General features: G+C 56.5%; 1 protein-coding gene across 3 annotated transcripts in view; it reads left to right on the top strand.

Moving 5' to 3' along the window:
• The first annotated feature begins 7,956 nt into the window (after window positions 1-7,956).
• The window catches only part of AXIN1 (axin 1), a 68,122-nt gene continuing 58,992 nt past the window's right edge, over window positions 7,957-17,086 (top strand). The window contains exons 1-3 of one of the 3 annotated variants that reach the window (XM_086759530.1): window positions 9,034-9,537; window positions 9,621-9,813; window positions 10,133-11,104. In XM_086759530.1, coding sequence (XP_086615656.1) covers window positions 10,227-11,104 — 878 coding nt within the window. In that variant the 5' untranslated portion in view covers window positions 9,034-9,537; window positions 9,621-9,813; window positions 10,133-10,226. Of the gene's footprint in view, window positions 8,149-9,033; window positions 9,538-9,573; window positions 9,814-10,132; window positions 11,105-17,086 lie in introns of those variants that run through there. The other 2 variants (XM_086759529.1, XM_086759531.1) reach the window with 2 other exon arrangements.

The following is a 17,086-nucleotide window of genomic DNA, read 5'->3' as shown; positions in this document are numbered from 1 at the left end:
GTGTCCTGATGGGGACAGGGGCTGAAAGACAGCTCGAGGCTTGGTGTCTGGAGGAGACAGGATGCAGCAAAGCTGGAGGCACCTGCCTGGCCTGATGCTTACACCTCCCATGAGCGGTTCTTGCTCATCGTCTGCCCCTGCTCCCGGCTGTCCTGTCCCGGAGAGGACTTGGCTCTGCTGTGGTTCACCTGCCCACCCTGGCACATGAAGGGGAGCAGGTTTTAGGAGAGAGGCGGCCTGGGGTTTCACACCCAGGGAAGAGAGCTACCAAGTGGTGAGCACGAGTGGAAAGGGGCCACTGACAGTCCCAGAAGTGCTGGCAGAAGGGGACGGGGAATCTCATGGTCAGCATCCAGCGCCAGGGCGGGTTTGCCTTGGCTTGTGGAGCACGTCTTGGACCCTTCCAAAACCAGACACCCCCCACTTCTCTGAGTTTCCTCCCACAGTGAATGATTTTGTGAGCCATTTCTCCGGTTCTGTGTCGGGACGAGACCAATATTCCACATCTGTTCGCCTGATGCTGGAGAGCCTTGAGATCAGTCAATGCCGAGATGATCTCCTGGGCTGGGCTTGTGCTGGGGCAGCTAACGCAGCAGAAGAGTTTGGAAACTCTTCCACGAGTGCATGAATAAACAGTGCTCACTGAGCAGCTCCAGCTCGTCAGCGGTGGCATCAGTTCACTAACAAGGAGCCACAGAACCTGCAGCAGCCTGCCCACCCATGCGGCCTCCTCCCACCACCACAGCCCCACCAGCCCCATGTCCCCAGCTGGTTTGCGGATCTCCAGCCACGGCAGAGATGGTGCAGCAGAAGGGCCTCCTCCTCATCACATCTTTATCCATTTTTGCTCTTCTCTGTAGAAGGAAGCAGATAAACCCCAGGGTCACTGCTGGGCTGGGTCCAACATCTTGGTTGAGACGTCAGTTGGCGTCCGTCAGCGCAGAGCCTTTCCCGACGATGTTCCTAGGACCTTACTCCTATGGTGGAAGAGGAACTCTGCAGAGAAACCTCCTTTCCCAGAGGTGGGGCAGCCCTCAGGGAGGTCACCATGGGTGGAGGGGCTCCAGGACTTCCCTGTGCTGAGCCTTGGCTGCCCCGGTTGGGTGCTGGTGACGCAGCAGTGTGGGGGTCCTGTCCACTGGGTCGGCCGAGAGGGCTGGCCATTGCTGGGGAGGTGGGTGCAGGATGGTTGCTCTGAGGAAAGGCCACCTCACAGGGGAGATGGCGAAGGAGGACAATCCCCACCTGGGGCTGGAGGTTTTGGAGGCGCTGCTGGGAAGCGGGAGGTTGGGAAAGGGGTGGTGGAGGCCAGCATCCCAGCAGGGGTAGGGAGAGACCCCAGGAGGTCTGCGGCTGCGTTACAGGGAGCTGCGAGAGCAGGGGGCTCCCAAAGTGCCCTGCCAGGACTAAGTGTCCCCCAGCCAGGCTGGCTGGTCCCCCTGGCTGGAGCAGACCTGGTCCCTCAGTGCAGCGCGTCGTGATGCAGAATTGCTCAGCAAGGGCGGCCAGCGGCAGGATGCGATCACAAGGGTCCTCTGCCCCAGGTCTGACTGGGTTTTGGACCTGTGCACATCAGCCACCACCTCAGCTGCCATTGTCACTTCATGGGCCAGGAGGTCTCCTGGAGAAGGACAATGGCAAGTTGAGACCTGAACTGTACCCATCAGGTGTGCACACAGGTAAAACTATTTCCAGAGCTTGTCCTGAGTGCACGAGTGTTTCTGAGATGTCCTCACCGTACCCAGCAAAGCTGGCCATAAACTCCTGGGCCACTAGGTGGACTCGCAAGAAACCGAAATCGCATGACAGAGCCCATTGACCACCTTCCATGGATCTGGGAAGAACCTCGTTGACGCAGGTACACCATCAGCGAGCCTCGTCCCAGGCAAGAACGGAAAAACCAGCAGCATGCAGCCAACTGGCCACCACCTGGTCATCATGGTCAACAGACTTTACTTATCACAAGCCTTTTTGCCAGCGCCATGGGAAGAGCAAGAGAGGTGACCCTCCAGGATGGGTGAGCCAGGGGCATGGGGACAAGCGCTTGCTCTCCAAGCCGCACTGCGATGGAGATCACATCAAAACACTCCAGCTGGAGATCTGCAAGGCTGTAGGACAGACATCGCTGAGCTTGCTTTCGCCAGCCGGGCTGGTGACCACATCTAAGCCAGAAGATTTTGCCCAGTGTTGCAAAACAGATCTGCAAGAGTGCAAGCAACTGGTATTTCCAGCAGTGCTCTGACATCAGGCCTCCCTTACCCCCCAGTAGCCCAGCTGCTCAGTGTCACTGGTGGCTGTCTGAAGGAGATCCGCATCTCCCACCACGGTCAAACAGGTTGAATTAGTGCTGGCTGCTTGGGGACAACCCCCCCGGCAGGGACCGGCTGGCTCAGTGCAGCTGTCAACAATGTGAGCCACCAGCCGGACCCCGCGTTCCTCCCCGGGGACGATGCCCACCACGTGCCCACCTCGTCCCGTCCCACCGCAGGACCACCAGTGCAGAGGCCAAGCGAGCGATGCCCCGGGGCGGGTGGGTGAGCCCTGGGCCTGCAGTGGGGCTTGGGGACTGGGGGCAGGGATGTCCCCACGATGCCACTGCTCCCTCCTGCCCCAGCTCTGTAAGGTGGGACCATTTCTGTAGCGGTAACCACTCCATCTGGGGACCAGCGAGTGTCCCTGCCTGGCCTGGCTGCCCCACCGGGCAGGGTGGTCGCAGCGGGGCCGAGCTGACATCTCTTTTCTCTGCAGAGTGGAGCTCCCAAGACGCTGGCGGATGGTGTCCCACCGCCGGCCCCCCAAGAGGAGCGGTGAGCCTGGAGGTCCGGAGCATGGAGAGGCAGGCATGCGGGACACAGGCCCGGGGCGGACCCCAAAGGTGGGTGCGGGAAGGCGCGTGGGGCGGGATGTCACCGAGGAGCACTTGTCTTCGCCGGCCGGTGACGTAGAGCATCGGGCATCGGTGATGCTGGCCGAGTGTGCGTGCAACAGCTTTTGGCAGCGAGAGTTTGACGAAACCTGGGGGATTCATGGCCCACGTGCTCCTCTCCTGCGCTGCGGCCCCGAACGGCAGCACCCACCCCTTCCCCAGGCAGGGCCAGGCTGCGTGCTGCATCCTCGCCGCTCGGCAGCCACTCACCGCCAGCTTGCCCCCTGAGTGAGGTCCCAGGAGAAGCTGAGTCCCTGCCCGGGTGCTCTGAAGGTTTAAGGACTTGAATTTCAACTTTAAATCTCACTTGCAACCTCAGCCCCACAGCTTTTACCACAGGTTTTACGCAACCTCTAGAGCATCACTGGATGGTTCATCAATCACAGACGATTTTCTAGGAGATTGTGCCTGCCCCGAGGTGTCATCACTGTGTGGAGAAATGGCTGATGGCAGCCATCAACCTCTTGTCAGGGAGAGGAGTGACGGGTAACCCATCCCATGTGCTCCTGTACCCCAACTGGGTTTCCAGACCTAGGAAAATAAACTGGGAGAGGGAAATTTCTAGGCAGAAAGCTGGGATCTGAGCCCAGGGGGCAGCTGGTAGAGGAAGGGTGAGAAGAGAAGCCCATGTGAACAAACTGGGCTCTGGTGTGGCCAGGGGCAGAGGAACACCAGCCGTTACTGGTTTGAGCTGTCACTGGTGTAACAGAAGCTTCAAGGCAGTGGGAGGAGAGTGGCCGCGAGCTGCTGCGGCTCTCCCTGGCCGGTCAGGTGGGAGGAGACAGAGGATGGGGGAAGCTTTGACAAAAACTCCAGTCCTGAGCCCAAAACATCTTGGCATCACTGAAGGTGGCCCATAGCCAGGAGATGAGCTGGGGATGGCCTGGGGGCTGGTGTGGCACTGGGTGATCACTTCATCCGGAGCAGCCCCACAAGGCACAGCGCAAGCTTGGCCATTATCTTTTTTGATGGGAAACACCAGGTTTGGGGCTGCATAATCTGGCAGGGGAAGGTGAAGCAGAGCTGGTGGAAGGAGGCTGATGCCAGGGCAAGCACAAGGGGAAACACCAAGCGGGGATGCCGCCAGGGCTGGAGGCGGACTGAGACCCGGGGGAGAACATGCCGGGGTGCCGGGACGCTGCAGAGGCTCTGGGTAACGTGCGGGGGCTTCCCCCTGCCATAGGGGGTCTGCACCACCACGGGCAAACGCTGGCAGCTGCCAAACTGCTGCGTGAGCTTGCCCAGGCCCTTCTGGCCTTACGTTCCTGGAAGGAGGCCACCCTGCCTGGAGGGCTGGAGTTGTTCTCATTTTTGATGTGAGCAGTAAAACCTTTGCTCCATCCACACACTCCAGCCCTGTCCCTGGGAGGCGGGAGGCCCGGGGACACCCCGGTGTACCCTGAAGATTTGCAGGCGAGCACCCACATGGGAAAGGGAGTGAACTGGGAAAGGGGGGTGATTTTGCTGGAGGGGAAGGACCTGAGCACCGAGAGCAGCCCAGGTCCGCAGCCTTCCCGCCTGCCGAGAGCAGCAGCATCTGAGCAAAAAGGGACCTTTAAAGGCCCCTTCCAACCCAAACTGTTCTATGAGTCTGTGATGAGCTTGGTGTCCAAATGGTGCTTCACCCTCTCTGCCCAGCACCAGAGGCAGATCTGAGGCAAGCTGAGAGATTTTTTTGCTGGGGAATCCAAAGCAAGAGCCACGTCAGGCTGCCTGCAGGACCCGCACCACGAGCCACGGTGCGGGGGCTCGGAAATTGGCTCCTGCTGCTCTGCGGGCGCTTTTGGAGGGCTGGGGAGATATCTTTAGGCCAGTGCCTCCTGCAAGAAGGGATGCTGTGAGGGTTCCAACCAGCACCGCCTGCTTCAGCTCACACCCCCATGCGCACCCTCGCTGCCCGTGCTGGGAGATGCTCCATCCCTCCCAGCCTGGCCGCCTCTCTGCTTTGTTCTCCTGCCAGCCACGTCCCGTGGCTCCGCTTGCTCGTCGTCACCTCCACGGCGATGCCGCTGGGCTGTGGGTGCTTGGTCCCAGTTGGGTTCTTCGGGGCGCCCTCAGCCTCTGGTGCCACAACTTTTATCTTCACTGCTAATACATTTTCTTCCTCCTGCTCTGCAAGTATCTTGCCAGCGGTCCAAGAGAGAGCTATCAGCCCCCTCTTCCACCTTGGGACATTTTTCTCTTGGCAGGCCCTTCTGCCATGCAGCCAAACCCCAAATGAGGGTGCTCTAGGCAGGAGGAGGGGATGCCATATGCGGAGGGTTCCTCTGAGGGCGAGCTGCCCTTTGCCTCCACCTGCGGTTGCTGTGGGACCTCAATACTTCAGGGTATTTCTAGTTATCCTTCAGTTTCAAAAAGGTTTTTGAATAAAACCAAAAATTCGGCACCACTTAGGACCTTACAGGGTCCTTTGCAACGGCAGCCAAAGGTTGAACAGCACCATCTAGCGCGCTTCATCCCAAAACTGCCCGGCTGCCACCCACACACCGTCTCTGCCCTTGGCAGGGTCCGCTGGGCGCTGACGGCCCACCAGCCGTCAACCAGCAGCGCCGGGTCAGGCCGGCTGCGCTTTGGGGAAGCTGGTGAGCCGCTACGAAGAGCATGGGCTCCTCAGCACGGGTGAACAGAGGTGTGAAGGGCAGCGCTCTAGACGGAGCCCACCGCTCTCCCAGCCCCACTCAGACCAGAAAACGGGGAGGCACTGGGAGGGCTTGGCATCAGACTGTGAGGAATTTGCCTCTTCCAGCCCACGAAGGGGCAGCTGCCTTCGCCGGACAGGACGGTGCTGGCTCTGCTTTCTCAGGGCACGAGGACAGAGCGCGGCCATAGCAAGGCAGGAGCCACGGATGGGATGGGCGCTGGCTCCTCATCCCGGGCTGCATCCCCTGAGCCAAGAGAACACGGCCGGGAGCTGGTGGGTGCAAGAGAAGCCCCCAGCGCTTCTCTCACCATCCCAGGTCCAGCCTGGCCCCGAGAAGCAGCGAGCAGCCCCGGGGGGACTTCAGCCACCTGCATCCCAGTGCACCCAAACTCGTCACCCCCACCCTCAGTCTCCGCCTTGCCAGGGAGAAATCTGGCTCCAGTTTCTCATGCAGACTCAGCGCGGGCCGTGAAATCTTGCTGGGCCTTTCTCCGAGAGATGAAAAGCTATCTAATACCTGATCGTCTCTCACCCATGAAGTTGCTTAAAGCGCTATAATCGAGGATCCCTGGGGCTCCTTTGAACCAGCTGAGGCGGCTGCGGTTCCCAGGCGTCCCCCTGCCAAGCAGGGGTCACTTTTACCTCTTCTCTGCCCTCTCTCTAATTTCTCCGCATTCTCTCTGAAACGCAGATGCTGGAACCCCCTTCTGCTGCAGCACCCAGCCCCGTCCCGGCCACGACAGGGGAGCCTGCTGCCCCCGCCCTGTCCCTCCTGCCCCCTCAGCTCCCCTCCGCATCTGTCCTCGCCAGCGCGCGGGTTTCCAGCAGAAGGAGCTCAGCGCAGGGATCTTTTTGCAGCTGCTCACATTCAACCGCGTTTCATCTGCCCGGGACTCAGCTTATGAAGTTTTCTACAGCTGTCTTGACCTCGTCCGTGTCTCCTGCCCCTCTCATTTCCCCGGCCCCGGCGTTTTTCTCAGCAGGGCCTTTTAATCTATTTCTAGGCCATTGATGGAAACGCTGAATAGCGTGGGGCTTCCCATCCACCCCCCCGGACACCCGCTGAGAGCGCTCCCATTCTGCAGGGATTCCCCATTGATGGCTGCCGGTTTGCCAGCTCCCAGTCCCTTGAAGGTGTCGCTCTTGATGTTGCATTGTGCTAATTTTTAATCAGAACACTATATGGATTAAGTCACGTGCCCCAGCAGAGCCCAGGTCTATTATTTCTATGCCATAACCTTTATCAGCCAAACTTGTAATCTCTTCAAAGGATGACATCAGAGTTTGACAAGAGCTATTTTCCAGAAACCAGGCTGATTGCATTAATTATATTCCCATCCTTTAATTCTTTACCAGCTGAGTCCCACATCAGCTTTTCTAGTATTATGCCCGAGATCAGTGTTGCGCAGCTACATGTAAATCGGCTCCGAGCATCCTTCACAGAAAGCTGAAAAAAAAAAAAAAACAAACCAAAAAACGTTATGCGTTTCCAAAAGCGTTCCCTAAACGCATGGAAACAGGCCCATGCGGTGGAGTAACCGCATGGGAACCCAGAAACCATGGCTATCGGGAATTGCAATGAGTAATTTCTGATTTTTAGCGGGGTGTCTGGGGGCCCGTGGGCACGTTCAGCTCTCGGGGGGGCACCCGGGGCTGCGCCTGGCTCCGTCCCAGGGCTCTGCCCCCGGGTCAGCACCGCACTCCCGGGGCCGGGGCACCCCGCTCCCCGCAACCGCCCATTTCGGGGCGAGCCGCGCTCCCCGCCGCCGCTGCCGGCGGGCTCCATGTTGTCGGGCCCGTCCGGGTCCGCGCAGTGCCACCTCTTGGCGAGTCCCCTCACTTCTCCCGACCGCGGGGCTCACAGCAGCGGGGCGCGGGCTGCGGTTTCCTAACCGGCTCCGGTCGCTTTTTGGGAAGCGGGAGCGGCTGCCGGGCTCCCCCGTCCCCGGGCCCTGCGGTGCGCGGTCCCTCCCGGGCAGAGCCGGGCTGGGGACCCCGGACGGAGCAGCCAAGGCCTCGGGGGTCTCAGGCCACACCGAGCCCCGGCGCTGCTCGGCCCCTCAGGGAGGCGCCAGCCGGGGCCCCCAGCGCCCTGCCCGGACCCCCGGCTCCCTCCAGGCCTCCTCGGAGCGGGGACCTCCGTGCGGGACCCGCCGGCCTAGCGCTGGGGCTGCGGCGACCCCCGCCCCCCTGCCCAGCCCCGGGCCCCCCCCGTGCGCCCCCGGCACCGCCTCCCCCGGGCCGGGCCGGGCCCGCTCCGCCCCCGCGGCCGGCTGCCGGCGCGGGCTGCCGGTCCCGCAGTACCGTCCGGGGGCGCGGGGGGCGCGGCTGAGCCGCTCTCCCCCGGCGCTGGGAGGCAGCGGCGCAGGCGGAGCGGAGCGGTGCGGGGTTTGCTGCTGCTCGCTCCCCGTCGCCGCCACAAGCCAGCGGCCGCGGCCATGGGCGTCCCGGGCCGCCCGCTTTGTGCCGCCGCCGCCGCCGCTCCGCCGCCACCACTGCCCGCCGCCCCGGGCCGCCGCCGCTGCTGAGCCGCATGGGCCGGGCCCCGCGCCGCCGCCGCCGCTGCTGCTGCTCCGTGCGGGTGAGTGAGCGAGCGGGGAGGCGGCCCCGAGCCCAGGCCCTGCGCCGAGGCCGCGCCGGAGGCCGCCGCCGGGCGGGAGGCGCGGGGCCGCGCCGGGCGCCGCCGAGCCGGCGCTAGGCCTCCCTGGGCGCGGGGGGCGGGCGGCTGCCGGGCCGCGGAGGGCGAGCGGGGCCGGGAGCGGGGGCGGCGGCGAGGGGCCCGCCTGGGTCGCCTCCCCCGAAGTTGCCCGGGGGCGGCGGGGGCCCCCGCGCGGTGCCCTGTCAGCGCCGGGGCTGCCTCCCGAGCCTGCCCCGGCCCGGCGCCTCCCGCGGGGCGGCTTGGGGCGGCCGGGCCGGGGGGGGGGGGCGAGGCTGCCCCTGCCAGGAGCCGTGGGGCGGCGTTGGGGGGGGCGGACGGACGGGACTCCCTTTGGCTGGGCTCCGTCCGGCGCTCGGCCGCTCTCGGCGGGCACCCCGCGGGGCTCCCCCCGGGCCGGGGCGAGGAGCGAGCGCCGCCTCGCCGCAACAATGCCCGACATGGCCGTGGGGCCGCTGCCCCGGCGGGTCTCCGGCACCCGGGCGTGGGTGGGGAGGGGGAACCGGGGCCAAACGCTCCCACCCGCAACCGGGGTGATTTTTCCCCTCAAAGGGCTGCACGCTGCGAAAAACCAGCCCCGTTGCGCGGTGCCGGGGCTCCGGCTGGGTGTGAGGGCGGCACGGGTCGGGCAGGCGAGGCCTGGCCCTGCTCGCCCTGGCTGGGGTTCCGTGGATGGGCAGGTGGGCTGGCAGGACCGGTTTCCCGTTCAGCCGGGGAGAAGGAACGGGGGGGAAAATGGCAGAGCATCCCGAAGATGTGTTCCTGGGGGTGGGCTGAGCTTTGAGAGGGAGGCCGAGCTGAAACGTGTCTCTCCTGGTGTGTTTTCACACGCGATTGAGTTCGCCCAGTGCAAGGAGCAATTCGTCAGGCAGCTGGTGCTCTGCAGCACTCAGGGCTTCGAGGCTGATGCTGTTCTCTAAGACAAGACTTTCGCCTTAAAACGGTGAAGTTATGGAGCAGCAGAACTAGCAACCCAGGGATTGCCCTCCCATCCTCCATATTGACTCGTAGCTCTTCTTTAAAAATGTTGTACTCGGTCAGATTTCCTTCTCGAGGTGGTTCTCCCCTTTTCCTTTGATTGCCTGAAATGTTCCCGTGCGGCGTTGTTAGTGTAAATGAACCTTTTCTCCGTGGCTTGTCTACAAAACCCAGTGCCAGAGCTGAGCTCCTGTGCTAACATGCCCATCTGAAGCAAGAATGCAGTCCAGATGCCCAAAATATTGGGGTCAGCGATGCATCTGGATTCCCCTAGAGCTAGACGAGGCGACACAGCGTGTTTCTGAAACGCCGAGATTTGCGAGGAATGTGGCGCTGGTATGTCACTTGAGTGTACGAAAGCCACCTGTGTTCGATTAAGGTGCAGTCTTGCTTTTGGGACTAACTGGATGTTATTTCAGAGTATTTTTCACAAGCCTTAAATTCCCGTTTGGGGGTGAGGATTTCCTAGATCGTTGGCCTGATAAAGACACGCTGCCTTAGTACGACCTGGTGCATGTGCTGTCCAGGTGGGCTGCGCGGAGGGGTTAACGGCAGCACAGATGACGTCTGTCCTGTGGCACCGCGTGGTACCTGAGGGCAGAGCTCTTGCATGTGAGGACGGCCAGGTCCCAGGGTCCTGTCAAACCACCAGCCTTGTGAAATTGGCCGCTGCTTTAGCGTAGTGCCGGCCATATCAGCGATGCCGAGTGCTGGATGTAAAGTTTTGGATTGTTCTGTAACTGTCATTTTTAGAGGATGCCTGGTTTGAGCCCGGTTCTGCGCTCTCTGAAGTCGCTGAGACCTTTGCCATTGATTCTGCTGAAAAAGAGGCATTAACGCAGTAATGGTGCAGAGCAAAATTAGTGGTTTGTAATCTTAGAGTGTTTATTTACAGTAATACTCACTTTTTTTTTTTCCTCATCTGTTTCAGCCAAACAAACTTATTCCCCTTGGAGCTACAAATATTGGTGATTTGAGATTTGAGCTCATCCCCCGCTGTTCCTGCGCCAGCAAGGACCAGAAAAATGAATATCCAGGGGAAAGGCTTCCCCTTGGACCTCGGAGGGAGCTTCACTGAAGATGCTCCGAGGCCACCGGTTCCTGGTGAGGAGGGGGAGCTTGTGTCCACGGATCCAAGGCCAGTTAGCCACAGTTTCTACTCCAGTAAAAGCGATGCGGTTAGAAATGAGACATCCACGGCAACGCCGAGGCGCTCGGATTTGGATTTGGGGTACGAGCCTGAGGGGAGTGCTTCGCCAACTCCACCCTACCTGAAGTGGGCCGAGTCGCTGCACTCCTTGCTGGATGATCAAGACGGTATCAACCTCTTTAGGACTTTCCTGAAACAGGAGGACTGCGCTGATCTGCTGGACTTCTGGTTTGCCTGCAGCGGCTTCAGGAAGCTGGAGCCCTGCGCATCTAACGAAGAAAAAAGACTCAAGCTGGCAAAAGCCATTTACAAAAAATACATCCTGGACAACAATGGCATTGTGTCCCGGCAGATCAAACCGGCCACAAAAAGCTTCATCAAAGACTGCGTCATGAAACTGCAGATTGACCCCGACATGTTTGACCAGGCCCAAACGGAGATTCAGTGCATGATAGAAGACAATACCTACCCTTTGTTCCTTAAGTCGGATATTTATTTGGAATACACGAGGACAGGTGGGGAAAGTCCAAAAATTTACAGCGATCCGAGCTCGGGATCTGGGACGGGTAAAGGGCTACCTGGCTATCTGCCGACTCTGAACGAGGACGAGGAGTGGAAATGTGACCAAGAGGCCGAGCCCGAGGCCAGCAGGGACTCGGCGCCTTCCAGCAGGCTCACGCAGAAGCTGCTTCTGGAGACGGCCACCCAGCGTGCCGCCTCGGCTCGGCGCTACAGCGAGGGCAGGGAGTTCAGGTAGGTGAGCACCGGGGCAGCCGCCCTTCTGCAGCGTGCGTCTGGGGCAGGGACCGGGGACCTGCTGTGCGTGCGGGGGTGATGGGAAGCCTTGGAGGACCTTCGGTGGTGGTGGGGAGCACCCACGTTGGTACAGGATGGCGTCGTGCGGGCGCTTTGGTGGAACGCGAAGCTTTGTTTGAAAGCGGTCACAGGTTATTTGAAGGGTGTCTTTGGCTGTTCCTGCCTGGTTGCCCCGAGTCGTCCCTGCAGCATGTCCCTCACCTGAGGAAACTGCTGCTGGACGTGGTCTGAAGGCACGTAGGGCTTGGTGGGCAGCGTACGTGCAGGGAGTCGAGCGAGCTGCGGTTTTGGGTTGGCCATAGCCCGCACCGGTGGAAGGGCAGCATTTGGTTACAGGTACGCAGGCGAGTGCAGCTCGTGGTAAAACTTCTTGTAAATACACCGGGAAATTGTTGTGATGAGGCACAGCTAGAGGCTGCAGGGGGCTTGCAGGAGATACCCTCAGCTCTGTGATATTTATGGGAGTGAAATGGGCTTCACGGTGCTTCCTGACAGTGGTGCTGCTTCGCACACAGGACTCCCAGCACCGAACTCAATGGTGTCAGAGTCGGAATCACCGAATCCAGTTAAAACCGTTCCCCGCCGCAGCTTTTCACTTCATCAAAGTAATTGCCGTAGCTTTGTTGTTTTGTTTTGTTTTGTTTTTTTCACTGGAGAAGTTGCACAGTTTTGCAGCCTGTTTTTTTTTTCTGGGTCCCCCACCCACTTCCAGCCAACACGGATTTTGAAACTTGCTGAGAGCTCAGTTAAAATTCCAGACAATTAACTTAGCAGGGAGCTCTCTGGGATCAATAAGCGTGTGTGTGTCTAACCCTTGCTGAATCAACACAACCCGGCCAGAACACATTCCTACTTTCTTTTTTTTTTTTTTTTTCTTTTTAAATAAAATCTCCTTGGTTTAAGACCTGCTTAGGCTAAAATCTGACGCTTTGTGAAGATTACGAAATGAAGTAGCTGAACTGTCCTCTTCAAAGCCGCCTGCCTTATGAAAAGCATTTCTGTGTTTAATCTCCCTGGGCTGTCCCTTTAGGCTGGCAGCTGGAAGCGCGTCCCACCCCGCGCAAGGTCTCGACGCCTTTCAGCTGGTGAAACGTTTTCGGTTTGATTCTTGTTTTCTTATGGATTTTGAGGAGGGGAATGTTTCTTCGGGGGGGGTGGGGGGGGAAGGGGGAAGGGGGAATTCGTGCGGACTCCCGCTGTTTTAATCAGGAGTCGGAAAAACAAAATCCCAGGATCCTGGGACTTCCCTGTGGAGTTAATAAAAACCTTAAATATTTCTGGAAGTGCATTTTCACTGAGCGGTCAGGTACTCACCATAAGTGAAGGATTAGAAAAGTCTACAATTTAAGTATCTTTTTATTTAAGCAATGATGGCTTTAAGATTGAAAATAACTTATTTGAGGTTCACCTGTGTTTGGTTTCCTTACTGGAGCAGGTAGCAAAAACCCACACGCAACACTGCGCTTCTCAGCTCCAGCTTCAAAAAAAACCCGCACTTTACCCGCTAGCTGAATGTATCTCTGCCAGATTTTAAAATGGTTGAGAAACGTGCTGTGAAATAGAAGCATTTTGGAGTGGAGTTCCTTGGGCGTTTTCATACCAGATTGGAACAAGGTGAAAGAAATCTTTACCTGGGGGATGGAGGTCAGAAAAAAATGCGTTGCTATTAATTTGCAGCGGTCCAACAGCCTGTCATTGTGGCTGCTGACGCTCCGTTGACCTGTCAGGTAGGGAGGCACAGCAGCGTTTGCTGTTCTCACCGGAGCAGGAGTCGTTTCTCAGCCTGGAGTAACCGAAGAGAAGAGATTTATTTTATTTTTTAAATGTTGGTGTGTCAGCTCTAGTAGCGTCCAGAGCATCGCCATGGAAGGTGCTGCTGAACTGCGTAATCTCTGCGTTTTTTGTTCTAGAAAATCTGTTGAGATACTAATTTATAAGGGGATTGTTCCTCTTTGTGCAAGACCTTGTGGTTGAATTAACTTACTTCCCGGATGCTGTATGGCAATAGCTGTCTTGAATTAGCTGGTTTTTAAGCTGTAGCATCTTTATCCTGCAGCCTTTTTTGTTCATTTACTTTCTCACCTGAGGAAGCGCGCTGGAAGGCGGCAGAACCACTTGCAGCAAGAAGCGATAGCTGCATGCAGCGTTTGAAAGGCTGGCTCCCAGTTTATTTTGAAAATTTGCACAAACTTTTTATTTTTTGTGTATGTGTGAAAGAATTTCTCATTTCTGTTCTGGAGGGAATGTTGAAATAAGCTGGTTTGCATTATATCTGAGGGCCTGTTTAATCTTCCCAAGACTGAACTTCTATTCCTTGGCTTCCATGGAAACCCTAAATAAAGAGGAATCTGAGCAAATGCAATGGAAGTATTTCTCTGTTAGCAAATGAGCATCTTGAATCATCTCCAAATTTTTTTTGCAGCATGAAGGTTCGTAAATCTTGATGAGGTAGCTCTCCTCTTGGGAGAGCAAACATAAAAAATTCCTTAAACGGCAGAAAAGAACCCGTTACTAGCATTGGATATTTTGAAGGTGTGCAAATGTGCGTGCATGTGTAAGAATATCCCGAAGCCAAAAGCATCGCCATTACCCACTGTGTTTTTGTACGCGTAGGAAAAGGCCAATAGTCATTATAGTTAGGCTCCTGCAAATTAATTGGACATTGGTTATGGATCAGTGAACTTCAAAGAGGGTAACCCCCGAAGATCTCGGGCATTAACTCGCAGCTTCCGAAAGTGACACTAACGTGGTTGTGAGGGCGGCTAAATCGTTCATTAACCTTCTTCTGACACGCCGGAACGGCGTTCCTTGGATCCGAAGAGCAGAAATTAAACCTGTGCCTGAGAACCGCCCCGCAGCCTGGTTTTCGAGCGCTCCGGGAAAACGCACGTGTCTTGAAAAGTTGAGAATTTGGTGTTTGGTGGCAAAAGATCATGGTCGTGTCTTTTGTTGGGGTGGGTTTCTTCTGCCGCCCCTTTAGCTCTGCATCAGAAGGCACTCCCCTCCCACTCCCAAAGCACTGGAGAGCAGCGTTCCCGGACGTTGCCTTTGCTTTCTTCCCATGGTGGAAAGCAAGAGCTTGCTTTCCACAGCGTTACGCATGAGCAGCTGTGCCTTCGTCTCTTCTGAAAGACCAGCAAGCTGGGAGATGAAGGTTTATTCTGCCAGTTGTGTTGGGTTTGACCTGTGTCATAAGATCGTGGCGTTTCACAAGTGTTGGTGGTTCACATGACGAGGATGGGTGATGCGGTTCTCCACCGGGGCTGGTGGAAATCACCAGGAGAGTCCTTACACTTGTCCCCGTGTACTGGAAGGCTCCCTGGGCACGTGGGAGGGCAGCTCTCCCCAAAACATACGGTCAGTGCTTCTTCATGGCAGGGTACATAAAGAAAGCAAGTGGAGAAAAGCTGAAGGAGCTCTAGAGGGGTGTGACAGCCTCTGGTCTGAGTCAAAGCGAAGACAAACTGTGGAGAGGACCGATCCCAGGGAAAATGTGGGACCTCTCCATGGCTTAGGCAGTGTAAATGGTCCAGCGGTCAGAAGCTGGGCCTGCATCAGGAGGAAACTGAGATTTAGCTGCCAGACCTAATTTTGAGGTTTCCTTCATAATTACATCCCACACTTCTGACTCAAGACGGTGTGGTGAAGGAATCGGTGTTAATTGCACCGAACGAGTGGGAAACTGGGGATGCAAAATCACAAATGCTGATGCAGGAGCAGTCTGCGCTTAGAAAGCGTAAGGCGTGCGTCACTGTCTCACTGGGACTTCTTGTACCCGGGGCGGCAGCACGTGCATCCTGGACTTCTGGGTGCTGAGCTTGAATTAAAATTGCTGGGCCCGTAATGTCACTTGTAATCAATACCACCCCAGCTGGAGTCTCCGTAGAGCAGCGGCTATCTCCGATTTTGAAGAAAATGAGTTGTAGAAGAATAGTTTTGGGTCTGCATTGTTCTTCAGAGAAGCTGCTGACTCTCGCGGGGCGGTGGGCTCTGATGCTAACGGCGCTAAGTGGGGGCTTAGTGGCTGGGGCACCCTAAGATACACAAGACAAAGACTGATGGTGCTTTTGCACAGAAGTTACGCCAGCTTTTCTAAATAAATTGTTAGGCTGATGAAACTTCTGCGTGGAAACGCTTACATTAACAGTGTAAAGTATTTATACTGGCGTTTGCCAAGTTTTAAAATGGATTTTATTTGAAGAAGAATACCTTTTGTGCCCGTAGCTTTGCCTCTACACAAATCAAGATGAAGAAGTGGTGTATTTCTTGTTTGGTTATGGATCAGTGCTTTGGCTGCTTTTTAAAGACAAGCAGTTAAGCTTTTAGCACTCGCTTTTGACAAATGAATCGTGTTTTCTCCCCTCCTCCAACAAACAGCTACCTTACTTTTTTGTGATTGAGTTTTATTTGGGCTCTTTTCTCTCGCAAGGAGGAAAGGGGAGTTACATAACCCCTCTTTTTGGTGCCGGGGAGGTTCAGATTGGATATGGGGGTGAAAAAAAAGAATCTTCATGAGGAGCATGATGCAGTCCGGAAACACATCACCAGAGGGGAGGGGATCTCCATCCTTGGAGGATTTCATGGCTGGGTTAGACGGAGCCACGGCCCGTCTCGTCCCATGTTGGCGAAGGTCCTGCTTTGCTGTGCGCTTAGAACAATGGCACAAATCATGACAGAGAGCGTGTTGAGAACTGGGTCGCAAGTCGGTCTGGTCTGGGTTCTGCCCAGAAAGAACTGGGTGCTAAAAGTCTGGATGGGAGCTGAGCCGAGCCCAGGACAGAGGATTGCACCCAGGAGGTGGATGCACCTTGGGTTTGATCTGACGTTCCCCTTGGCTTTCTGTTCTAAGCGTTTCTTTGTTGCCGCTATAATGGACTAATCCCTTGGATAATTGGTTACCATCGGACATTTTAAAAACGACTGCCTCTTGAATGCTCTCCTGTAACAGTCTGTTAGATCCTGGATTTATTAACTATTGAGACAGGCTGTGAAATCCTGTTACACCAGGCTCTCGTGGTGGAAAAGGGACTGAGAAGGCTGTGGCGGTGTCGGGAGGAACACGCGCTGGCCTCACGTTAGGGTAGAGCTGTTGATGTCCTCACCTTCCCCAGCCGTGCGAGAAGTCCTCCTGGGCTGGGTGGCTGGCCGCCGGAGCACACGGCCCTGGGTCATCCCCGGTTTTGGGGCTTCGGAAGGCGCTCCAAGGCGTCACAGCACTGCGGCTGCGCGGTGCCAGGCCGCTCGTGCGGTCACTGTCCATCAGAAAGGAGTCGTGTGCCTGATTTTGTTAGAATTAGTGGAGAAAATCTGGTTTCAGGAGTGACTGTATGTGTAGCGCAGAAAATTGCTGCATTTAAAAAAAAAACCTCAGAACGGAGGTGCTGATATCCTGAATCAGTTCTTGGAAATATCATTGGATTATTAGGCTCATCCTTAAATCCATTAAGCAAATTACAGTTAATCAGTCAAATAAAAGAAGAAAGATCTTTTGCAAGGCCCTGTCTTTTGAGCCACATGCAGAAGCTCTAGTAATATTTTAATTTTCCGTCTGTCAGTGAATGTATTCAACCACTTCGCTTCCTTATGTGGAGGATTTGAAATTAGAAACTGAGGTTAATTATCTGCCTTAAATGAAGTATGTGAAGACCACAAAAGCAAAACCTTCACGATTTGGTATGGTCTGTTAAGCTAGGCAGGCTGTTTCAGGAGGAGGGGGGGTATTTTCCCCAGTTTTGTTCCGATTGAAGGGTTTTAGTCACAGTAATTGAAATGATTAAAAAGTCAAATTGCTGGTGAGTATAATTCTGAGCATCTTTCTGAAAAGATTTGACACTGGGTTGAGAGCAGGAGTTTGCTCTGCCTGGAGCAGCCGGTGCTGTGCCGTCTCGGCGTGGGGGAGGCCGGTTGTCCTTGGTGCCT

Source organism: Chlamydotis macqueenii, chromosome 15 (assembly GCF_036417535.1).
Source record: "Chlamydotis macqueenii isolate bChlMac1 chromosome 15, bChlMac1.mat, whole genome shotgun sequence".
Classification (NCBI taxonomy): domain Eukaryota; kingdom Metazoa; phylum Chordata; class Aves; order Otidiformes; family Otididae; genus Chlamydotis; species Chlamydotis macqueenii.
This window is presented reverse-complemented; position numbering and strand designations above follow the sequence as displayed.